This window comes from Musca autumnalis, unplaced genomic scaffold (assembly GCF_047663935.1).
Source record: "Musca autumnalis isolate F117 unplaced genomic scaffold, ASM4766393v1 scaffold_1, whole genome shotgun sequence".
NCBI classification, from domain to species: domain Eukaryota; kingdom Metazoa; phylum Arthropoda; class Insecta; order Diptera; family Muscidae; genus Musca; species Musca autumnalis.
The window spans coordinates 174269239-174295574 of record NW_027411644.1 but is presented as its reverse complement, the minus strand read 5'-3'; the positions used below and the strand labels follow the sequence as shown (position 1 = coordinate 174295574).

Below are 26336 nucleotides of genomic sequence, written 5' to 3'. Positions count from 1 at the left end.
GAAACACACGTGTTTTACCGCATACACACCACCAAAGCTTCTACGTCTCCTATTACGCCATACATACATCTCTTTATTATAAAACAACATTCCGCAGCCGCGAGAGCCCTGTTGTTACTCTCTTTGACAAAAATCCTCTCTCCACCCATAAAAAATATGTTCTAACACAAAAAATATGTTGGTACCCAAACAAATAAATATGAGATATGTTACAAAATGTTGCAAGCATATATTTGTTTGAACACAAACAAATTATGTTTGGATCCAAACATATATTTTTTTGCAATCAGTCCCAAACAAATATTTGTTTGGATCCAAACATATTTCTAACATATATTTTTCTGCGTGTAGAAAAATTATATACGATTTAGGTTTAGAGAAGAGAGTCAGAGAGTTTGTCATGTTATGGTGCAGTAGTTCCTTCTCGCTGAAGCCATCTCAGACCTTTGACAAGTAGAAGCAGGGTTGTGGGCTCGGTTTGGCCGAAGGTTGTCAGAGATTGGAACAGGTGTTACCCCATGATTCTCATTCTACGGGTCACGAGCATTGGGCATCGTCATAATAGGTGTTCGATCGTCTCCGTCTCCTCCTCATCCTCGCACAACTTGCAGTAGTCAATATCATCATCTCCTTCCCATTTGCAGGACATTCCCCTTACTCTGCAGTGACCCGTGATTATTCCTATAGTTAGTTTCAGGTCGGATTTCCCCATGAAAAGTAGAAATGTGGTCCTTCGCTTGGAGAGGATGGGCCATATTGTCTTGGTCACCATACAGCCGGGTTCGTTGTGCCAAACCTGACCAGTCCTGTCCTGGTATCGTTGTTCTAACTGCCGCATGAAGTGGCACAAGGATGGTTTGATTCAGTTGTCGATTGCAGTGTCGATTGGCTCAGATCCGCAACGCGCCAATTCATCCGCTTTTTCATTTCTCTCGATGTTGCAATGCCCCGGGACCCAGCACAAGGTAACGATTGATTTTAGTGCCTCCAAAGCTTTCCTGCAGTGCAAGACCGCAGCAGACTTGATTGAGTGGGATATAATTGGTTTAAGGTCCGCATGACTTTCCACATAGATAGTCACCGGTCCAGCTATGTCCCCTTCCATGTTTCTTATCAACTCTGCAAAGATTTCGGCTTGGAAGACACTACATTTTTCGTTTAGCTTGTACGAGAGCCGTAGGTTAAGGGTATCGCTGTAGACGCCCGCTCCTGTTCCCCTTTTCATCTTGAAACCGTCGGTATAAACCTCTATACCGGGTAGAAGTGGGGAGTTGTGAGTCCAGGCCTCTCTGTTTGGGTATCCGAACATAAATCTCGTCGAAGTGTAGTTGTGGTGATATATAATCACTGATAACCTCCAGATTGTCGTAAAATAGCAGCGTGGACAAATTCGGAGTTGCACCATGAATTTATCTCCTTGAGTCGGAGAGCAATCTTTGCTGCCAGCTTGTGCACCACGAGATTCAACGGTTGAAGATCCAGTAGTACATTGAGGGCAGTCTGTAGGGTGTTTTTCATGGCAACGGTAGAGTGTTTTTCATGGCAACGGTAATTAAAAGTGATACCGCTCTTTGAACGGTAATTATTTAGTGGAGAAAGGATGTCTTACGCACTGCATTCCACCATACCAAAGAAACATAAGTATGAATAGGGCAAATTATGGTCGTAAAAATTCCATGCGTGAAAGGTGGATTCAATCCCCAACTTTTACTAATGAAGTTATTGCATGAATAAAGGGCTATAAGACCCCTCTTGTCACGTTCTTCAACATTCCCTTTCCACGTTAGTTGATGGTCCAGGATAATGTCGAGGTACTTGGTCTTTAGAGAGAGCTTCAGGGCTGCTCCATCTAGCGTTGGTAGGGTGAATGGTTTGACTTGTCATTTGTTTCTAAACAGAACCAGCTCTGTCTTAGATGGGTTCACCCCAAGTTCATTGTTGTACGCCCATCGTGATAGTTTGACTAGACGACCACAAATACTTTGAAGTTGTTGAAGGATTGAAGAGAATTAGTCCATTGAGCGTCGCGTTAATGTGCAACCGCATGCAAATATCGTAAGTGTTTCCAAGTTTTTTTCTTGAAGTTTTTAAAAAACCCTAGGCTTTGCCATATTCAAGTCATCCATGATCTTTTATTGGGGTATCTATGTACATATATCACCTCCCTACACGGAGACTAATTTCACCTTTAATCCGTCAATTATTGAGGTTAGATTGAAAATCATAACAAAATTATGACATTTAGCGGATGTAGCATTTAGACTACCCCTCATCGTCTAAATAATGCCACGTTCTAACTCATCAATTTTTTTAAAGTGCAGTAAATACAGTAAAGATTTTTTGCCACTAAGAAACTCATCCCTACCTCAGAAACATATGGTTTTAATACAAACATTTCCTTCTTTCTGCCTTCCTTCCTTCTTCCCCTCGTCATGAAACTTATGTTGCCAATGTTGCATGAAACCAATGATGTCTATTTAAATCACGCACTTAATTAGTGCTGCCTGATTTTGCTGCTGTTCCTTCAACTTCTTGCCCAAAAGAAATTGACTCGATTGAATACCATTCTACAGGCACTGATGAATAAGAAAAACAAAAATTCAAAAAACAACATTAAATACTTAAAACAGAAAATATGAAAATAACGAAAATCATTCACAACTATGAAATATTCTTCCCCCAAAACAACAACATCATAAGCATCATTCTTCAGCAAGAGAGCAACACAAATACATACATACCCAATGAAGTATTTTGCCATGAAAAATAGATGGATGAGTAGTCCATCAATCCCTATGGCACGTAAAAAAACACACATCTTGTATTGTAAATGTGTTAAGTGATATGCCCTCATATAGGTTATGCCATTCTATATGTTTTGTGAGTTGTGAAGAGGCAGGCAGCAGAATGACAGGTCGCACAGCAATTCACCTAGGGAATTTAGACACCTTGTTCTTTTAATAACTCATAATTCATGCCAGACGTTTTCATACGCAACACATACACATAAATATTCCTTTTTGACAGATGGTGATGATTAGACATCGGATTTTTGCATGTTTTTTATTTCTCATCCGATTGGACTCAAATTTTGGATATAGGCGTTTCAAGGGTCAACTTTTCGATATTTGGGGTCATATCAAAAACATGCAAAAAATATGCAAAAAATATGCAAAAAATATGCCAAAAAATATGCAAAATATGCAAAAAAAAATATGCAAAATATGCAAAATATGCAAAAAATATGCAAAATATGCAAAAAAATATGCAAAATATGCAAAAAATATGCAGAATATGCAAAAAATATGCAAAATATGCAAACAGTTTTTGGCCGAAAATCGTCATAAAAGTCGTAAAATTGTCAATTAATGTTAGAAAAATCCTCAAAAATCTTCAAAGTGTTCTAAATTAAGATAGTTGGCCGTTTAACGTCGATTTTTTTGTAGCAGATTATTGTGTTATCGAGACCTCTTACGACAGTGTGGTGTAGGGTATAAAAGAATGGTATTGTAATACAATTTTTTATTATTAAACTATGCAAAAAAATAAAAAAATTTAAAATATATAACGTTCTGTGTAAAATTCAATATTTTCTTTGTTATAATTTGTAGCGTTGGGTTGGTTATTGTTCAAAGGGAACAAATCGATGTCGGATTTTTTAAGGCGGCAACCGCATAAAGTTTTTAGTTTGGTCAGATTTTAAGACTTCAAAGTTTGAGCACAATTGGAATATGTTAACATGTGCCACTGGGGCCTCGACATTATGAACATCTCGATTTTTTGGCTATTTAGCGATTTCGGCGACCCATTTCTCTGGAATGGTTAAAGCTTTTTGTTCATATTAAGCATTAAATTAAAGGCCATTCTGTTCTTAACATTTTTTGCTGAACAACAAAATATAAGTATATATAATAAATCTAATACTAAATATGTATTACAGAATTCGAGATAATAAAGCCAATGTCCCGAAAAACGTGACTAGGTACGCCTTTGTGCGAAAATGGAGACTATTAAAAAACATTTTCTTCATTTTTATAAATTTTTGGAATGAAAACAAATGTCTTTTACATTTTGTTCTAAATAAAATTTATTCGAGAGTCAGACATCATGTGGTTTTGGAGCTATCTGGGTACAGCTGACTACGCAACTTTTAAGTTGTTTACCATCCTTTGTGTCTCCTGGAAATTCAGAGTTAATGTTTGATCTCTTGAACAACAAGAATTATCCCAGAACTTATTCTAGGATTTTCAGCAGTTGCTCTTTTGGAAGTTTGGATCGAATATTTCTGAAGAAATGTTAATCTTTGCTTTGTTAAGATTTTTGTCGCCTTTTGGCTCTTTACGGCGTTTTGCACCGTTGGATCAAATAATGCCAGGTCAGCAAGTTCAGGACTAAGATACCACAAATTATTAATTATGTTGTTATTTCCCTTTTCAGAAATTTGTGTGTCAATGTTTTCATATTTCAATACATTTTCAATGAGGTCTAGGTCTTGTTTTGATGCTAAACGTATCGTAGAATCTGAAGAACCATCTGTCCCGAAAACAATCAAGTGTGGCTTCAAGAAAGTCGTAACTATGCAATTGTCATTGGTGCTGGACCCCTGTAAGGTGTATAGGAACGTTACTAGTATCATTATGGCTACAGTAGAATCTATCGGATAGGATCCCTACAAATATAATATCTCTAAAAGCTTTATCCGTGAAAAGCGGAGAATAAACTGTGAAAAATAAACGCAACAGCTTCAAGGAACGAGGCTATTTGTGTGCACTGGCATGGAAAACTATTACCAGATATTCTCAAAAGAGGGAAGAAAAAACGGGTTGCTGTTCTGGTATCACATTGAGGTAAAGAACAACTCCTAGGTGTTCCTGAAACTGACAGTAGCTCATGGGAGAAACAAGAACTAGCAGTGTACAAATGCCTAGAAAAATGGGGTCTCACCAGCTCGAGCAGTTATTAGGTAGAACCGTACAAACTTGTTAGAAAATTGTTGAGAGGGATTTTTGACTGCAAGTTTGGAAGCACATCCGGACATCAACCAAACATTTTCAAGCGATTTCTATAAGAATAGTCTGCGATTGACAAATCAAAGTTCGACGTAGGCGAGAGTGTTTTAAAACTACTGCCCAACCCACTTCCCAAGGACAAGAGGCCGTAGAAGCACCTTGCGTTTAAATCGTTTGAACAATATTCAGAAATATTTTAGGTCCAAAACAAGACCTAAACCGCATTGAAGATTTACTTAATACGAAAGGCATTCACAAACAAATATCACATAAAGGAAATAACATAATGATAAATCATATGTGGTACCATAGTCCTGAACTTATTGCTCTGGCATTGTTTGATCTGATAGTGCAAAACACCGTAAATATCCAAAAGACGACAAAAATCTTATCAAAGCAAAGATAGACATTTCTCCAGAAATAATCGATCCAAACTTACAAAAATCAACTGCCGAAATTCATAGAAAAATATTTACCAGGCATAATTACAAGTGAGACTTAATTGTTGTTCAAGAGATTAAACTTTAACTCCGAATTTCTTGAAAAAGATAATGCATCTTGACCACAGAACATCAATTACCAGGAGTGGTAAAGGATGGTAAATAAATTGAAAATTGTGAGCGCCATAGCAAGGAATCGAGTTCACCACCAAGTTGTCATCTGTACCCAGATGGCTCTAAAACCACATTATGTCAGTCCCTTAATGCCCGTAATTTCAACACGTAGCTTTATATGAGTTCACAGATATCTCCCGTGTAAGCAACATTTTATAATTTCAACGCATAGGTAACGTTACCGAGTTAAAAACGGCCGTGTTACTTACACCAAGGATTTTACTTGGTTAATCGTTGCCAATGTGTTAAAAGTTGTAAAACACTTCTATGTGGCAATGATTTTGCGAAACATGAATGAAAATCACCAATATTACCACATGATTTCAAAAGTTACACGGCCTCGGTAAATGACATGGAGAAATTACTAAACGCGTAGGTAAAGATAACTAATAGGTAGCTACGTTTACCCAGACGTTGAAATTAGGGCGTTGAAAAATGTCACATAATGGTGGTTGTGGGGGTTCGAATCTTCGGCTTTCCTTTTTCACTTGCAAACATCATCCATCGGTCATTAAGCTCGACTCCAACGAGAAATGAATTAAAATTAATATTAAAATAGATCTTCGCCCTAATAGGCAACATTTTCAAATAAAGTAAAATATATTCGTTTTCATTCGCAAAAATTTGATAATATAGGAAGAAAAAAGTTTTTTTTTTTTTAATAGACTCCATTTTTGCCCTAAGGCCTTTTTCGGGACATTGGGTTTATTATCTCGAATTCAGTAACACTTGCGTACTTTGTTGTTCAGCAAGAAATGTTAAGAACAGAATAGCTTTTAATTAAATGCGTAATACGGGCAAGTAGCTTTAACCGTTCCACATATATGGGCCGTCGAAGTCGCCAAATAGCAAAAAAAAAATGGATTTTTATAACTTCGAGGCCCCAGTACCATGTTTTAACATATTCGAATTGTGCTCAAACTTTGACAATCTTAAAATCTAACAATACTAAAAGGTTTAGGCGGCTCCCCGGCTAAAAAATCCGAGATCGATTTGGTCCTTTGAGTTAAAACCAGCCCAATCCTACAAATTAAATTAAGATGCTACAAAAAGAAAATATTGAATTTTACATAAAACATTTGATATTTTATCAAATTTTATATTTTTACATAGTTTAATAATAAAAAAATGGTACTACGATACCATATTTTTATACCCTACACCACACTGTCGTAAATGGTATCAATAACATAATAATATGCTGAAAAAATCGACGTTATACGGTCAACAGTCTTAGTTTAGAACACTTTTATGTATTTTTTGATGGTTTTTCCAACTTTAAATGAAATCTGTTTGCATCTTTTGCTAATTTTTTGCATATTCTGCATATTTTTTTGCATATTTTGCATATTTTTAGCATATTTTGCATATTTTTTGCATATTTTGCATATTTTTTGCATATTTTGCATATTTTTGCATATTTTGCATATTTTTTGCATATTTTGTGCATATGCAAAATATGCAAAATAAATACGAAATATGACCCTGCCATTGAATTTAGATTTCTTTGAAACGAATTTTGGTCCAATCAGAATCTTCGTATCTTTAATATTAAAAAATATGCAAATATGCAAAATCCGATGTCTAGTGATGATGAAATACATTTTTCAACACGATTTTCTATCAAATAATTAGCAGAGAATAACGATTTTTATACCCTCAGCATTTATGCTAACGAGGGTATATACACTAGGGATATAACTTTTTGCACTTTTTTGCAAATATCAAAAATACCACCACATAGCCGTGTAGAGCATGGAAAACTATTATGAAATACGGTGTCAATTTTTCTCTATCGCGAAAAAAGTTTCCGCACCAAATGCATTGAAGTTCTGTAATGCATTTTTTAATTTTATCTGTCATAACAACATATTTGTTTTTCATTAAAATTTTTATTTTTTTATAATCTAATTTAAAATCATTATCAAAGCGTTCTGGACCAATTTGTTCTAAAATCGCGCCATTGCGGACCATATTAGGATTTTTTGACACTATTGCAATTTTTGGTTTTTCTTTATAAACTCGTGAATTTTATGTTTATATTTTTTTAACCTATCGGACAAGAGAATATGGAGTCATTTGCAACTAATTCGCGAAAGTTACAGGCTGTTTTTGTTGTCTTTGACTGTGAGAATTGTATTTTTTTCTATAAATATTTATTCAAACAAAGCAAATTTAAAATTTTAAGTAGAAAAAATATCAAAAGGGTTTTAGTAATCACGGCCGGTGCGGAAACTTTTTTCACCGAATCGATCTTAGAAACGCGTTTTCATTATTAGGACAAAATTCCCCAAGTGGTACTGGTGTTGTATTTTTGTAAAAAACATATCCGATTCTCACAGCAAAGTCAACAAAAACAGCCTGTAACTTTCGCGACTTCGTTGCAAATGACCCTATATTCTTTTGTCCGGTAGGTACAATAAATATAAACATAAAATTCACGAGTTTATAAAGAAAAAACAAAAATTGCAATAGTGTCAAAAATTCCTAAAATGCTCCGAAATGGCGCGAATTGAGAAAAAATTGGTCCAGAACGCTTTGGTAATGATTTTAAATTAGATTACAAAAAAATAAAAAATTTAATAAAAAGCAAATATGTTGTCATAACAGCTAAAATTAAAAAATGCATTACTGAACTTCAATGCATTTGGTGCGGAAACTTTTTTCGCGATAGAGAAAAATTAACGCCGTATTTCATAATAGTTTTCCATGCTCTACACGACTATGTGGTGGTATTTTTTTGGTTATAGCCCTAATATACACTTTCATACGGGAAAAATGTGCCTCATCGAAATAATGGTTTTAGACCCCAAGTATGTTTGGACGAAATGTGTTTCAGACAATTTGGAGTCGATGGAGCAATGTTCGTCCGTCTGTCTGTATGGCTGGCTGGCTGGAGCGCACGATAACTCTCGAACGGATTAACCGATTCAGTTCAAATTTTGGCTTTCGTAATATTTTACCTAAACTTAGTTTAAGTTCGAAGATGGGTTATATCGGTCCACTCCTTCCGGTACCTCCCCCACAAAAGTTCGAAAATGTTCGGAAAATTTGTGCGCAAGATAACTCATGAAGGGAGTAACCGATTTGGTCCATACTTTGCCCATCGTGGAATGTGTTCCAGACTTAGATAAAGTTTCAATATGGACTCAATCGGTCCACTCCTTCGGGTAGCTCCCACACAAAATTTCGGAAAAGTTCAGTTTAGGGCCATCTCTCGAATTGCTTTGATTTTTGTTTTAGCAACTTGTATTCACTGCCCTACATACGACGGTACAAGTTTCATCAGGGGCAAGTCCATACTTCCTGAGAAAATTGCCTGAAAGTTGCAAAAAACTCCTATGACACCGTGTGAGGTGGTTGGAGCGCAAGATAACTCTCGAACGGATGTGCCGATTCGGTCCAAAATTTAGTCTTAGTAATATTTTGTGCAAACATAGTTTAAGTTTGAAGATAAGCCATATCAGTCCACTCCTTCAGGCACCTCCCCCACAAAAGTTCAAAAATGTTCGGAAAAATTGTTCGTACGGTAACTCTTGAAGGGAGTGGCCGAATTGGTCTATACTTTACACATCCTAATATATCTACCAGATATAGATCAGGTTCAAATATGGACTATATTTGTCCACTCCATCCTGTACCTCCCTCCCCAAATTTCGGATAAGTTCACTTTGATTTTTGTTGAAGCAACTTGCATTCGCTGCCTCAATTACGATGGTAAAGTGTTTTTAGGGGCAAGTCCATACTTATTGAGCAAACAGCCCGAAGATTGTAAAAACCCCCTATGGCACCATATGTTGTGGCTGGAGATCCACTTCCATAACGGTCAATGTCGATCCATTCCTTTTAGTATCTCATCCGCAAAACTTTTGATCTTTAATCCTAAACAACATTTTTGTCGGTTCAAACGCCCAAGATTTTTAAAACCCCTAAATATATACGTATTTTGAGAAAAAAAAATTGTTTCAATATACACAGGCTGAGGGTATATCTCTGTCGGTAAAGCCGACTGATACTTTTTTACTTGTTTAATGTGAAATTATTAATATTGAGTTGTGGGTGACGTAGCGGATGATAGATACCAAGCAATGGCCCTGACTGGCTTTAACATGGCAAAGCCCAGGATTTATCTTGGTCCCTCTTTCTTCTCAAATGGACACTGACCTCCCCGTGGTGTCACCTGGGAGCTGCCTTTAATACCCGTTAAGCAAACAATCATTAGAAAGTTAAAAAAAATAGGTTTGGGTGTCCGGTTAGTAACCCTCCCCTTATGAAAAAACAAAGAAAAAGAAAAACAACCCCCTCTGAAGTCGTCGAACCCCGCAAACGTTTTAAGGACCATGAGTCTTTATAGAGAAGGTGCAGTTTCCGCATTGGCAGATGTACTTGAAAAATATGGGGCCGATATAAAACGCCGTATACATACATTAAACGGCGTTTTCACTGGAGCATTTTGCCGGGTTAACCTTCTTTGTGCTACAATACGGATAATAGCAAAATTCTTCATCAGCTTTATTTGCTCCCATACTCCCACTGGAGACAAGGACGAACAGACCAAACATATATTTTAGGAGCGCTTAGAAGAAACCATGGTGGAATAAGAAGGTGTTACGTCAAATCATGTCAAACGTCAAATTTGCTCGCAATAATGCATTACTGTGAATTGCTTGTTTACATTTTGTATGTGATTTTATTCACAATAACGAATTTTGACAACTGGTATGAAGATCAGCTGTATTTGGCGTTACACCTTATTATTCAACCATGGAAGAAACATATTGCCGTTGTTCTGCCCATGACATTAAAATTAGTCTAGGTGATTTTAAAGCCAAAATTGGAAAGGAGAATATCTTTGGCCCAACAGTCGGGAAATTCTGTCGTCACAGTGAAACATCTAACAATGTAATGGGGCTGATAGACTTCGCAGCGACAAAAAACGTGGTAGTTAGCAGTACCAGATTTAAGCCATTCGACATTCATAAGGGCACCTGGGTGTCTTCAGACCAAAAACAAAAAAAAAAAACAAGTAATCAAATTGATCACGTTGTGACAGATGGAAGATATTCATGTACGTTCGTTCGTTCCGAGGAGCAAACCACCACATTGTTACAGCAAAGCTACGTACCGATTAAACGTAGCAAATAAAGTACGAACAGACACAGCACAGAAGTTGGACATCGGTAAGCTGCAATCACAACAGATAGCCAAAGCATATTCCACTCAACTGGCCCACTTGCTTGGTCAAAGCACTCATCGTCTCGATAACATATCAGCACATTGGCAAAGTATTGCCCACTCCATGCAAACAGCTGGAAGGAATCCATGGTATGACCAGAAGTGTCATGTTTCTACCGAAGAGAAAAATGCGGCATATAGGGCTACTCTACAATCAATAGCAACGCGTAGTGCACCAGAGGTGTATCGGGAGAAAATGAGAGAAGAAAAAATCTCTTCCGAAGGAAAAAAGAGAGAAATGGAAAGGCGGGAGTGTGAAAAAATCTAGATATACAGGAGCCAGAATGAAGTCCGAAAGTTCTACAAAAGAGTGAAACATCAAACTGATGGCTTTGGTACAGGCATATCCTTCTGTAGAGACCAGCAAGGCAATTTGGTAGCTGATACAGATAGTGTGCTCAGGATATAGAAAGAACTTTTTCCAAACTGTTGGTATCCGATAGTAGCAAAGACGGCGAAGATACCACAGATTCAATCCCAGAAGATGGTATTGAATGTATAACGCCCAGCCAAGATGAGGTAAACACAGCAATAAACCGGCTTAAGAATAAGCAGGAGCCGATGTCTTACAAGCCGAACTGTCCAAAAGCGGAGGCGACACGCTGCTAATGTGTATCCATCAGTTAATTAGCACCATCTGGCAGGAAGAACGCGTACTCAACGATTGGAACCTGAGCATCCTGTACTCCATCCACGAGAAAGGAGATAAGAATGTATGATCTAACTACAGGGGCATAAGCCTTCTACCTATTTCTTATAAGATAGTGTTAGGGATATTGTGCTAACTTCTAAAGCCTATGATCAACGATATAATTAGGCCATACCTGGCAAGTCCACTATTAACCAGATATTTACCCTGCGGTAAATCTTCTCCAAGAGATGTAGATTCGACAACCCCATGATGCTTAAAGGTGTTCCAACCATGTCTGAATTTGGAATTTGCGACAAGCTCATTCGGCTTTGTATAATGGCATTAACTGATACTCGGTCGTCAGTTAAAATAGGAAGGCACTTCTTCCGAAGAGTTAAGTACCAAAAGAGGTTTCAGACAAGGAGACGGCATGTCGTGTGATCTCTTCAACATCCTGTTGGAAAAGGTTCAATGAGATGCAGATGTTACAAGAAATGACGCACTTTACACCAACAATGGATATCATGGGACCAGTAAGGGAAAGTGGCTCTGGCTATAAACGACGAAAGGACCAAGTTGATGGAGTCGATGCGCAGTGCGTCCATAAAACCTGGACCAACTGTGGAAGTTGGTTCCTATAATTTTCGTCTACCTCGGCACCGCCAAAAACACATGAAACAACATCAGTTGTTAAAAAAGAAGAAGAATTGTATTGGCTAACAGATGCTACTTTGACTTATGTGGGCTGCGAACGATCAGTTTTGACTGTCGATTTTTGATGTATCGATGATGTGTCAAACTGTCCAACAACATTAAAATTGCATGATGACTGACAAAAATGAACGTCCGCGCTGCCAAAACGCCCGCTTAAAGAAAGCAGTTTAAAAACAAAGGCACAAATCGTCAAAAAATTACTCTTCACATAACACTGGTACTACCTTTGCTAATGTATTGTTCTGGAGCCTGGGTACTTGCGCAAGCAAATAAGGCAAAGCTTGGTTTGTTTGAGAGAAAAAATATTCACAAATCTAGGGGCCAATCTGCGTTGACGGAGAATATCGACGTCTTATGAAACACGAACTGTACCTGCAATACAACGACATCAGTATAGTTAAACGTATCGAGTTGCAACGATTGTGTTGGCTAGGGCATGTATTGAGAAAGAGCGATGATGAACCCTCTAAAACGGCATATAACTAATGGCCATGGCGGTGTACGCAAAACTGGTAGGTCAAGGCATCTATGGAGTAAACAATCGGAAGACGGGATCGAAAAGCACGGTATTCCAAATTGAAGAAATAAAGCAACAAATAGAGAGGAATGGAAATCTTTTCTTAGTTCGGCTCATAGGACAAATGTCCTGTAGAGGGCCAACTAAATAAGTAAGAGTTCTGTTCCGCAAAATTCAATGAAATGAGATGAAAACTTATTTTACCAAAATTAGTTGAAAGTTACTTATAGCAAATCTGTAAAATCTTTATAAGATTCAGATTCAGAATTCTTCGACTCAATTAATTGGGCGCCATTTTTTTGTTTCTTTCATAGTTTCATATACATACTATAGTATAATATTAGTCTGTAAATAAATAGTGGGACTAAATAGGCCCTGGTTGAATCCACTGACAGACCAAATCATCAAAAACACCAAAAAAAAAAAACTTATTGCAAGAATACAAAAATGTCTTAAATTTAGATATTTTACATTACCTGATTTAGCGGACAGTGTGATCTTGATGACGGTCGGCGACGTCAGCAACGATCTTGGTGATATTGATGATGAATTTCCTTGCCAAAATTGAGAATGACGTGTTAATGCGTAACGATAGATAAATATTTAATGATTCGTGTTATGTTAATTAATGATGAGTGCTTGTTGTTGCTTCTCTGGCAGCGTATGGATTGGCGAATTATTGTTTCCCTTTTCCCCAAGAAGGAATATAAATAAAGTAGCTCAAATATTGATGAAATCATAAATTAAACTGTATTTTGTGGAATAAATGATATGGTTGTCGTCGGAGCAAGCAAGCAGCTTGGTAATTTCTTTGGGAACGAAGGCTGAAATTTTAATGTGATAGGGTCTATATTAAATTACCCTTTCTTTCAGAAAATTTCTCTAGAAGCATTTTCTTTTCTAAAGGGTCTCTAAAAGCGCCTTTTCTTTCCTAAATGGTCTCTAGAAGCATCTCAAAGGTTTAAAAATTAATTCGGCTCTGATCTTCAAAAAGGCATCAGTAGTATATATTTTAATGTCCTGGCGTAATGAAGAAGTGTTGATATGATAGGTTGGCAGTGGCTTAGAACGCTTCTTCATATGATATCAGCAAAACCTTCCGAAATGGAGGGCATTACAATTCACTAGGGTGAATTGATATAGAAAAAGACTTCAAAAAATACTTCATATCTACAAATTTGTAAAAATGGTTGTATAAATAGAAGTTATCAAAATCCGCCTTTGTCTTCTAGCCATTTACATTCAAAATATGCCTGATGAGCTGGCCTAAACCACCAGCGAAACGATCGTAGCATAGTGGTTGTGTGTGTGGTACTTCGCTAGAATTCATTAGATCGATTAATTCAAATAATTAATTAAAAACTTTCATAAAGAATGGGCTTCGTCCTAATAAGACAATAATAAATAAAAAATTCCATTCTCAATTTTGCAACATTTCTATCATTTATTTTTTTATATTAAAAATCCCATTTTTCTTTCTATTTTCCAGGTCAAAATATGGTTTCAAAATCGTCGAACCAAATGGAAAAGGCAAGATAATGTTACCAACTCTGAGGCAGCTGAGGTTAAATCTGCAAATTCTGGTAAAATAGCAACATCTACAGCAAGTGACACTACCTCGTCATCCACAGCAAACGGAGCAACGACGACTGCAACAACAACAACAGCATCCTCAACTACAACAACAATGGAGAATAACAATATTACGCCAAATGGCAAATCCATGCCGCCAGCAACAACATCAAATGGCCCAGTGACCACAAACACTGATGCGATTTTAACAACAACGGCTACAACAAAGAAAAATGCTCATCACATTAATGGCACCAGAAATAGCTCTGGCAGTAGTGGTGCCGTCGAGGTAGCTAATACCGAAGGTAAACGCAACATTGCAAATGAATTAAGTGCAAAATTAACCGCTAAACAAGCGACAAAAATCAAAAAACAATTGAATGCTTTGCTGGAGAAGACCTCAAAAAATGCTACAGGTTCAACAAAGCAGCATCATGAGCAAACTAGTAGTGGCAGTGGTGGTGGTGGTAGTAGTTTACAACATGCATTACAAGCTGCTTCGGGACATCCAACAACTGGCAACAATGCTAGTGCTGCTGTTGGCAAATTAGCAAATAATACAAATGCAGCAGTAATGGATAACAAGAATGGACCCAGTTCAACAGCAGCAGCCAACAACAATAAACAATTGCACAACAACCAACAACATCATCATCAGCAGCAGCATCACCAACGTGGTCATCATCGCCATCATCATGCCATACCACATCATCATCATGCTATTCCATTAACGGTGGAGCCTGCAGCACCCTTGGAACAGACTGAAAAACTCGAAATCAAACTGGAGGAATCGCCACAACATCGCGAGTTGCAATTAACATTGCTACGTGCCGCCGCCGCTCATGGTGGCCAACAAAGTCCACATTATGGCGAAATGGATTTTGAAAGTAAATTGGCCGCATCGAAAATTTCAAATGCTTTAGCAATGGCCAACAAATTGAATGGTTCCGAGGGTGCATCAGCTGCAGCGGCTTTGCTAAAAAAGGCCAAGACTACCAGCAAAAGTGAAAAGCTGCATGCAAAAGAGGCTGCCGCGATTAAAACAGAAATCAAGGAAACAAAGGACACCACAATGACCGCAAAAAAACAAGGCAATGTTGTCTCAGCTATTCCACTCATGAATGGTCAAAACAAAGATGAACCATATCATCATCAGCAGCAGCTTAAAATGCAATGTGATTTGAATGATAAGGATGATGAAGTTTCAGCCAGAGAGGTAGATAGAACTAAATCAAATGCTGAGACAGCATCTACACCCATGGAAATTGATGATAATTTTATTGAGAACAAAAATGGATTGGCAATCAAAGAAGAACCTGCAGAGCCTGTAAATGATTCTTCTTCTTCCTCCTCCTCATCATCGTCGTCATCCTCCTCTTCGTCCTCATCTTCTTCTCCCGCAGTCGTAAATGATGATAATGGCGATACTGAAATGCAAGAAATTTAAAATTTACTCAAATCGAAAAAAATCGACATTTTGAAAAAGATCTTCCAGTCCAAAAACCATAAGAAACAAACAAATTGTGTGCCAAAAATTATGTCAAAATAATAAATTATGATGCTGCTACTTACCTACATACATACATAAATATGTACATATTTAAAATAAGTTAAGTGTTATATAGATTTTTGTATAGACAACAAAATCGGTTAATTTATGTTTTCTGTTCTTTTTTATAAAATTTGAAAGAATTGGAGAAGCTATCAAATTTTAGTACTATATCCTAAAAAGGGGCTTTGCAATGGTCAGGAGCGAATCATGGCGATTTTTTATCTCCATAAATAAGAGAATAGATTTTTGTTCTAGAAAAATTTTAAAACTGATAAAATGTAGCATGTAAACCATTTTTTGTTACAACTATTCCAAGACACTTTTTTACAGTTCCAACGTAATTCACCAATATCTCTCAACCTCCTAAAATGCCACAAAATCAAAGAGAAAATTTAATAAAGACGCTTATATTCTTTGCAACCATTGGAAGCTTGATATTAATAAATATGCTTATGACATGCCTTAATTTCTCAACCTCGTATCTTAAAATAAATACAACTTTTCAGGAGAGATAAAAAACGATTTATATTTTGATACATCGGTGTTTGGGTAAAAGTGTAAAAGGCAATTATTAGGGAATTGAGTGCATCTACGCATATTAGTAGTAATAATATATTAATCTTTTCCGTTTAAACACGAAACGCATTTATTGAGATACGAGTTTGCTGCATTAACATTAATATTAATTACACCGTGCAACATGAACAAATTAACCATATATTCAGACACTGCAGCGTTATAGAAGACCAAAAAAGAGGAGATACGTGTCTCGGCGTTTGTCGCTCGCACTTGCACTTTCGCGTTTAAGGTCGTCCAAAGACTTGAAGCCTTGATGCCAAAGGGGATAATTTTCTCAGACTGATATCTTCCAAACCGTTAAGAATTTTGATTTACTCCCAAGGGCACAGATTTAACTCATACCATAAAGATCTAACATTGCAAACATATAAAATTCATAAAACACAGCCACAGCGCCGATACCTTGATATCAAGATGAATATTTTTTCAGGCGCATATCTTCCAACCCACATACACTCCTACACCTTAATATGAACCCTCACTCAAAATTACAGTAATCTAGATCCAGCCGTTTCGCCTCTGTGTTGTGTTCCAATAAGTCACTCAAATCGTACAATTTTAAGTACATTTTAGTACTATTCGAACCCAGTACGAATTTCCAAAAACCCTGCCTTATCACGCACCTAATCACCATTAGAAACCCTCACTCTAAATTGCAGGATCATAGCTAGAGATGGGCGAGTGCCTAAATAATTAGGCACGAACACGGACCAAAAATTTAATGCATATTCACGCACAAACACGGCGTTTTTGGAGAAGGCACGAACACATACTCACGCACGAAATTACAAAAAAGGAGAAATCGATATAGGTGTACATTTATTTGTTTTTTAAAATATATTCATATGTACTTCTAACACTGTGAACCGAAATTTTGGGGGGTGAAAAATTCCTATTGGAGATGAAAGCCCTTGGTGAGTATATACAGAACCCCGAAGGACAGATTCGCCGTGAGTCGATCTTTCGCGATATGGCGTGATGAAGTTTTTGCTAGAGACCCTGTAAGCCATTAGGAATTATCGTTATATCTTTGTCCACTGTTGCTTTAGCTTATTTTTGATATTACATGTCTTCAGTCAAATCGAATGAGGATTATTTTCGTACAGCACTTCGACCTTCTAACTCGCTTCCTTCAATGTCCTTTTCGTCCTTTATCTAAAGAGCTGCTATAAAAGTACCACAAGATGACGTTTTTCAACTTCGAAATGTTCAGCAAAAATGTCGTCCAGAACATTTTAGGTTCGGCTCTCATTGACAACAAATCGATGTTGTCGCGTTTTCGTGGTCGTTTTGTGCATTTACCCCTGTTTGCTCAGAAAAAAAACTGTGTTTTGTGTTTTTGAATGTTCTGTAACGAATATACAAAAAACAAAATATAGTATTTTTCTGAACAAAAACAGGGTAAATGCACAAAACGACCACGAAAACTCGACATAATCGAAAAATGTATTGCGGCACGACACGAACAAACACTGCGTTTTTCGAAAAGGCACGAACACGCACTACTCACGGCACGACACGCGCCCCATTCTAAATCACGTTTGTACTAATCTAGCTTCATACTCCTTGGATGTTTCCATTTGTCTCTGTGTTGCATGACATAATGAATTTTGAACAGTCTTAAACAGTCGTTTTTCGAGTGATTCCATTTTTCGCTGTGTTGCATGACGTAATGAATTTTGTGATACATTGAATCTTGCGTTACTCTAGCATTACTGTTTTTGGGGTCACTCACCAACTTTCTAGAGCCGACCACCACCGATCCACAATCCCTGGTCAACTCAGTTGGCCAGCAATAAATTCTCGTTTACAACAATTGAAATTTCCATCTCTGGCTGGAGCAGAATATCGAATATCAACTTGGTTTTTGACAAGCATCGTGCAAACAAGTTTCTCAACAACATTACTTACCCGAGAGGCAACAAAAACGGCTGTGGTTTGGCCCAATGGGCCATCTGTGGAATTTCAATTAAGACCGCCATCAGACCATCTGCTTTTTCACATGTATGACATCAGCTGTTCTGTAGTATTAGTATACTAAAAGTGACAACATACATGTGAAAAAGCAGATGGTCTGATGGCCGCCTAATAAAGCAAAACACTTGCTCCCCGGGCCATTAATATATTTGCCCAAGCACCACAATAGGTTTCTCCTTCCCGAAATCACTTTATTCCCAAATAAATAGTATTGCTCGTCGAGTAATTAGTTTCCAAAATTTACAACATTTATTTAATCCAAAATATGTATACGAAACAGGAATTTATTAAACTCTATATCTGAGTAAAGGCCTGCGTACATAAGCCGCTCGGCTTTATTGCTTAATTCATTTCTGGTAAAAGACCAAAGACCAAGTTCGACCTAATTGAAATGTGGTTCTGACATTTCTTTATTGCTTTACCAGAAATGAATTAAGTAAGAAAGCCGAGCGGCTTATGTACGCAGGCCTTAAGTTGTTTCCTATGCTTATGATCTTTTTTGAATGAATTCAATATTCACAGCGAAAGCGAGTTTATTATTGCTCTGCTTTATTATTCTTTCTCTCTGTTCTGTTGTCTGCAATATTCATGTACTAATAACTTTGTTGTCCTCGGTTTCATTGAGTCATTTCTCTTGATATATTTCTCTTGCTTTTTTAGTCTTCGTGTTCGTTGAGTAGCAGTTTCAGTATTAGGTTTAGTAAAGTTTGGTTTCATATTAATGTTTTCTCATTTTAACATAACATTTTTTAAATTGTCGACAAAACTTCTGAATTTCCTTCTGTCTTGTGTCAGGCGTCTGTGCTGTTGCAATGTGAGAACTTTGCTTCCAAATTCTTCCGCTAATCTTCGCCATGTAATCTTTGGTCGTCCCCCGGTTCTATGTCCCTGTTGGTTCCATTGGAAGCAAACTTTGGTGATTTTAGTGTACTCTTGTCTCATAATATGACCTATCCATTTCCTTCGTCTGATTTCGATGTCTAAGGGAGCATGTTGCATCTCTGCCTAAGGTCTTGATTGCTGATGCGCATTGGCCAGAAAACTTTATTTATCTTTCTCAGACATCTATTTACAAAGACCTGCAGTTCATTGATTATTGTGACGTTTACGTCCCATGTTTCACATCAGTAGAGCAGAACGGATTTAACACTCGTATTGAATATACGGATCTTAGATTGGGTTGATATTTGAACGATTACCATACTCTTCCGCCAGTTTTACATTCTCTAAGATCACCTTTCCTCGGTATGGGAACGATCACTTCTTCTTTCCAATATAGTGGTATGTTTTCTGTAATCCAATCTTCGTGGATTTTGGCCATATGAATTGGTCTGAAATGGGGTATATTTAAATATTTCCAGTCCAGATGCTTTCTTATTTTTCAGCTCCGTAATTGCATCTCTGATTTCACTTAGTTAAAGAGCTGAGGTTGATATGTCCCTTCTTAGGGTTCTTCTTCACAAAGCCTCATTATGGGCACTGTTTGGTTCTGTTGGTGGAGATTCAAAGAACTACCTCCATTTATGAAGTTGTTCCTCGATTGAATAAAATATTTGTCTTGTGAGTCTCTTATATATCTTGTAGACTGTCCGTGTGTTCCCCCGTCTTGCAGCGTCTTTTGCCTCGGATGCGAAGTTGTTGAACCCTTAAGGCCTGCGTACATAAGCTGCCTTGCCTGATTGCCTTGCTTTCCTGCTTCATTTCTAACATAATAAAAATAAAAGAATAAAGAAGGCCGAGCAAATTTCGAACTGGGTTGCCCTTTTCTTTTTTATTCTTTTATCAGCAAGGTAAGCAGGCAAGGCAGCTTATGTACTCACCCCTTTAAGGTGAGAACACAATGAGAAATGCATGCTTATCCAAGCCTGAATTTGTGTAAAGGAATAAAGAAATCCAAAATAGCATTTGAATTAGGTAGTACCTGGTCTTTATTTATTTACTTGAAATGGAGCGTGAAGCAAGCAACAAAAGTCATTGTGCTTCTACCGTTACCGTCTGTCTCTTCGAACTAACTTAATTAAAATATTTTCATCATTGTTGTAATTAGCTTCAGCAGACTTTAATTTTGCGAACATCAGAGCCGTGTTTGATTTAGCTTTCTGCATATGTCATCAGAAAAAACGTTTGCTGCTGCAGAGTCTTGAAACGGTATACCTTGTATATTTTACTCGAATCTTTAATTCTTCAATCAGAAGTTCGTGGTCACTGTAGATGTAAACTACTCGGAGAGTTCTCACATCCATTAGCCAACGCAATCGTTGCAACTCAATAAGTTTAACTGTACTTATGTCGTTGTATTGCAGATGTAGCTCGTGGTTATAAACCGTTAAAGCATATTGAACCGTAAATCTGTCGAAGAATTTTTCTCTCCAAAGATACTAAGCACTATCTCATATGTTTGCGCAAATACCCAGGCTTCGGAAATATAGATAAGCACGGGCAGTATCATTGTCTTTAACAACCTCAAAATTATAGGAACCAACTTCCGCACTTTGTCCGAGTTCTATGGATGCATTGCGAGTAGAAATCATCAACTTGGTCTTGTCGACGTTTACCGCCAGATCCACTTTAGCATATTATTTTTCGACCTTCTCAAAGGTATCAGTTACTTCTTTTACTGATCGACCCAAGATGTCTATATCGTCAGCATAAGCAAGTAACATGTCATTTTCTTTTACATCTCGTATTATCTTTTCCAGCAGGATGTTGAAAAGATAACCCGAAAGGCTGCCTCCTTGTCTGAAAAGTCTATTGGTAGTGAACTGTTAGGAGAGGTTCTTACCTATTTTAATTGAGGATTGGTATCATACCAAATTCAGACTCGAAATACCTTTGAACGTAACTTGCTGCCGAAGGCGGCTCTACAATCGACAAAAAGGTGATAGGTGTCAATCTGCATTTCTTGGGTCTTTTCAAAATTTGCCGCAAAATATATTTACCATATGGTCAATTGTGCATTTGCCAGATCTTAGCCGCGTATGACCCAATTATTTCGTCGACCATAGGCTTTAGTCGTTCGCACAATATCCCTGATACTATCTAAGCAATAGGGATCAGACTTATGTATAAATCCAATATCAGCTTCTGGGATTGAATCTGTGGTCTGTCTCTTCATAGTCTTCGGTAGCATTTGAAAAAATGCTCTATCTGTATCCGTTACCAAATATCCTTGATGGTTTCTACTGGAAGGTGTGCTTTCCCCAAAGCCATCAGTTTGATATTGCACTCTTTGGTGGCTCCTGTATATCTCGATTTTCCACACCGCCGTTTTTCTATTTCTCTCTTTTTTCCTGCGAATAAGACGTTTCACCATTTCTCCCGATACCTCTCTAGTGCGCTAGGCGTTTCTACTGATTGTAAAGTAGTTCTATATGCCGCATTTTTTTCTTCGGCAGCAGCACTATACTGCTGCTCATACCTTGGGTTCCTTAATGGAGGATGGATATGGGTCATATTTTGCCACTGTGCTGATATGTTAAAGTAGTTCTATATGCCGCATTTTTTTTCTTCGGCAGCAGCACTATACTGCTGCTCATACCTTGGGTTCCTTAATGGAGGATGGATATGGGTCATATTTTGCCACTGTGCTGATATGTTATCAAGACGAGGAGTGCTTCGACTAAGCAATTGGGTCAGTTGAGTGGAATACACTCCGTTTCATGTCAATAGCACATTTCAAATTGGTTATTGTTACTTCAGTTTAGTCGATATCCGTGGAATAACCTCAGGAAAGTTTATATATCTTGGTTTGTAATTTTATGAAGTATCCTTCAACAAAAAGTTTGGATTCCATTAAGTACCGTTATAATTTTTTTAATTCTATTTAAAAAAGACCAAAATTTATTCGGTTCAAAGTGTTTCATCGGAATAGCACATTATTTAATAACTTGAGTAAAAATGCAAATTTTGAATGCTACTGTTACGATTCTTTAAAATTGGAATAAATAAAAGCCATTTCAAGTTTAAAACGCTAAAATTGATCGAACTATGACTTTAGTACCGGGAAAATAAGACATTATGAAAGCTGTGGACTTTAATTGTCTATAATACTTTAACAATTTGGCATAAGTTAACAGTTTCTTCTTAGTTTTATAAAATTACAAAAGAAAAACGAAGGAATGAAGAGAGTTGGTGCAAAATAAACTTGAAATTCTACTGAAAATTGGGTATTTTTGATCGAGAAACTTCAATTTCCTACGACTCCTATTACATAATGCGGCTCAATGTTAGCATTAAGATCAGTTAATCATCAAAATATCAGGCTATTGTTATTGCTCTGAGTCTGAGCCAACATACTATAAAAAAACGAGATCCTTCCCATACGAAGTCTATGAGCCTCATTCCATTGTCGGATGTAGTGTAGATGAAGAATTTGGTTTTTATCCGTATTGTACACAAGTCATTCATTAACTGGGGTGATGTTGTAGACCAGATGTTTTAACGTCCAACCAACAACAAATCCGCAGCCAAACCCGTGATTTATGTCACGACAGCTATAGGTGTTCATGTGACGCCTTTCCCAATCCTGTAGTGCAGCAATATCGGCCTTGTATTTTTCATGTACATTTGTCAATGCGTACCCTCTACCTTCTCTATAAAAAGTGCTAACATTCTAGGTGCAGATTCGCAGATCTTGGTTCTTAAAACGTTTGAGGGGGTCGTCCACTTTAGAATGGTTTGTTTTTCTTCTTTTCCCTTGTTTTTCCATAGTAAGCTGTCTTTGGGCCGGGTGGATTACTAACCCAACGCCCAACTCAAGTTTTTAACGTTTTTATGAGCGAACGCGTGGCACATGTTAGCACACTACCATTAACGGATGTTAAAGGCAGCTCCACAGGTGACACCATAGAGAGGTCAGTCTCCACATGAGATGAAAAAGGGACCAAGATAATCCTGAACTTTGCCATATTAAAGTCGGTCAGGGCCGTGGCTTGGTATCTTTCATCCCTGAAAATGGAATGAAAGTAACAGAAAATGTAAATTATAACGGTCTATTTCTTTCATACGAATATTGCAACAAAGCAAAAATGGCAAACTAATGAAAGCGCGTATACGAGTTTCTTGAAATGATGTGTTTTTCCCGAAAATCATACAATATCATGACAAAATTTCAGTGAAATTACTCTAGTGTGAACCGGACAAAGTGAGCGACTTTATTGAAGAATCAGGAATAATAGGTTGGGGAAACTGCTACGGCAACCTGTATCAGGAATAATGGATTGTTGAATCTTATAATGTATACTGTAGGAATCTGCTACGGTGAACTGTATCAGGTATAATGGGTTGTTGAATCTGCTAAGGCTTGTTGTTCCTTGAATTAAACTTCATTTTTTGGTTGTGGTTGCGCTGTTATGTTGCACAGAAGTCGTCTTACATGGCCCATGTTGGGCACCAATAAAGAAAAACAAAATTGAAATGTAAACAACAACTTATTAACTTAATTTTGTCCACGGTATATCTTTCCAAAAACTTGTGTTAATCCTGAATTTAATATTAAGCTCCTAATGTGGCCTGTAAAGTGAGCGATTTTATTGAGTTTTGTTCTGCTTATATTCCACTTTTGAGAAGCGAGGTCACATCTAGTATGAGGTGATGTATTTTAGTAGTAGCTCACAGTTGTTACAATAGAGTGATGTATTATGTCAGTTTAATTTTGAATTTAAAGATCAATCGCAATAGCAAAGAATATACAGGATAATCATGAATAAAAAACCGTGCAGAATTTATTCCCTTTCCCCAGTTGCATATTTTTTTATTTTCATATTTATGTCCAAAAAGGGAATATGTTTTAAACGTTTTAAAATATTGAATTTAAATTTTTAAAACATTCTTCCGTGCGGAAAATTACGAAGGAAATATTCATAATTGCCTTGATAGCTTTTAAACTGTAACTATTGAAAAATAATTTACTTTAAAAATGTAATTTTTGTAATACGGATTGCTTCAACATTTCATTATGAATAGTCGAATATATTAATTTGAAATTGTTATTAATATGTGTGTTCGTTTACTCAAAATTTGTACAAATTGTTACTGGATGTTGTTCGTTTACTCTGCAGTACAATGCAAAATACCTTCGCCGATTACAAGAAGTTAATGAACTTGTACAAATTGTTGAGTAAACTAACACACCTAATATCAGCTGTCTGATGGAATCAGTACTTCGATTTGTAAACCTATTCGCATAATTTTTCAGAACTGCCTTTTTTCCAGCACAATACAGGTGCTTTTTCAATAACTGACATAGTAACAGCCCCATGTAAGCCCCTTATTATTACTGGCCCCAAGAAGGTCGTAAAATCGATAGTCTCCAGACATGTTTATAGTTTTCAACTATTAACAAAAATTATAACTTTTAATTATCTATTTATTAACACTTATTATATTGTAGATTTCATTGTAAAAATAATAAATGTAATATACATATGCAGCAAACAAACAAAAACAAAAATACTATTTAGCTCTTAAGTAATTTATAATCCCAAATGAGGCCATAAGCGTAACATAAAACAATGACAGTGTTGATTAAATAATTAAATATAACCAGAATTTAATAAAAGCTAAAAAATATACGAAAAAGAAATTTAAACAAAACAAAAAAAACTCTTAACATTTCATGTGATAATTTGAAAATCTGAAAAGAATCTGAAAGTATACGAAGTCATATATGTATGTAAAAAATGAAAAAAAGTCAAACAAAAATTACAAAACAAAATAAATTGTTAAGGCAGAAGATTAGATTTAAAACCACATTAACAAGTCACAGCTCAATTATAGAAACTATAAATAAAAAATATAATTTATAATTAAATATATATGTATATACAATTAAATTATGTAAATTAACTTTTATTTGAAAATCTTTAGTTGTTATTTTGAAACATAAAAATAAATAACAATTTAATCTTTAATTCTACAAAACGTTTGTTTCATTTTGCGCATAACTTTTTTAGATAGAAAAATCAATTTTGATTCTGATTATATCTAAAAGTTATTTGAGCCAAGGTCTGGCCTCAGTTGTAAGGTATGTATCCTCAATACTTCCTAAAACTGGTAACACTTGTCTAGAGATGGGAAATGGATAAATACCCATTAAAATTTAAACTGGGTACAAATGGGTAAATACCCTGGTTTTTACCCAATATGTGGGTAGAAACTACAGAAACTAAAATCATCCAATTAGATGCGAAAACGCAGCGCTTTAGCAAACTTTACCTGACTTTATATAAAATTACCTATTTTGGATACGGGACAAGTTAAAATATTACCAATTTTGGTCCATATTTTGGTAAATCTCTCATATATTGTGACAGCATAATTTTTGATATTTGGAAGCTTTTACAGCGGTTTGTTGTAGTTCTCATTGCAGAAAAACATAAACGTTGGACCGAGATCCAAACTTTATCATTTATCAGATGGATTAACTCACGATTTCCCCAAAAAAGCTATAATTTTTGCATTCTTCATTAACTTTTTCGCACAAGCAACTCCAACTACCGATTTGACATATAAAAAGTTTAGCTCGTGTGGTTAAACCGCTTTTCTGGTGCTCAATTCCAAAGACATAAATACAACTAAGACTATACAAAATGCATGCAACAAAAAAATGTTTACGAAACTTTGTATAGAAACATTACCCTTAACAGGTTGCAGTTAATTCAAAATCGCATCCAAGGAGGAACATTTCATGTAATGGTATCAGAAACGAAATTTATGAATTCAAGAATCTATTCAAGAATGATTCTATGTCAATTGGATCGGTAAATTCGGTTAAATAAGTAAAAATGTATAAAAGAAAAAAATGTTATATCAGCATATCGTGATATAACATTATGTTAAATTCAAAAGCCATTCACTGAAGAATGATAGCAAAAAAATGTCTTATCTTGTTGTATTTATGTCTTTGTCAATTCTGTTTCTATGAAAATGTGAAATG

General features: G+C 36.5%; 1 protein-coding gene across 13 annotated transcripts in view; it reads left to right on the top strand.

Annotated features, from left to right (window-relative positions):
* The window catches only part of NK7.1 (homeobox protein NK7.1), a 382305-nt gene extending 357359 nt beyond the window's left edge, over window positions 1-24946 (top strand). For all 13 annotated transcript variants that reach the window (XM_073959048.1, XM_073959041.1, XM_073959039.1 and 10 more), the window contains one exon: window positions 14210-24946. In XM_073959048.1, coding sequence (XP_073815149.1) covers window positions 14210-15739 — 1530 coding nt within the window. In that variant the 3' untranslated portion in view covers window positions 15740-24946. The remainder of the gene's footprint in view (window positions 1-14209) is intronic.
* The last annotated feature ends 1390 nt before the right edge of the window (window positions 24947-26336 follow it).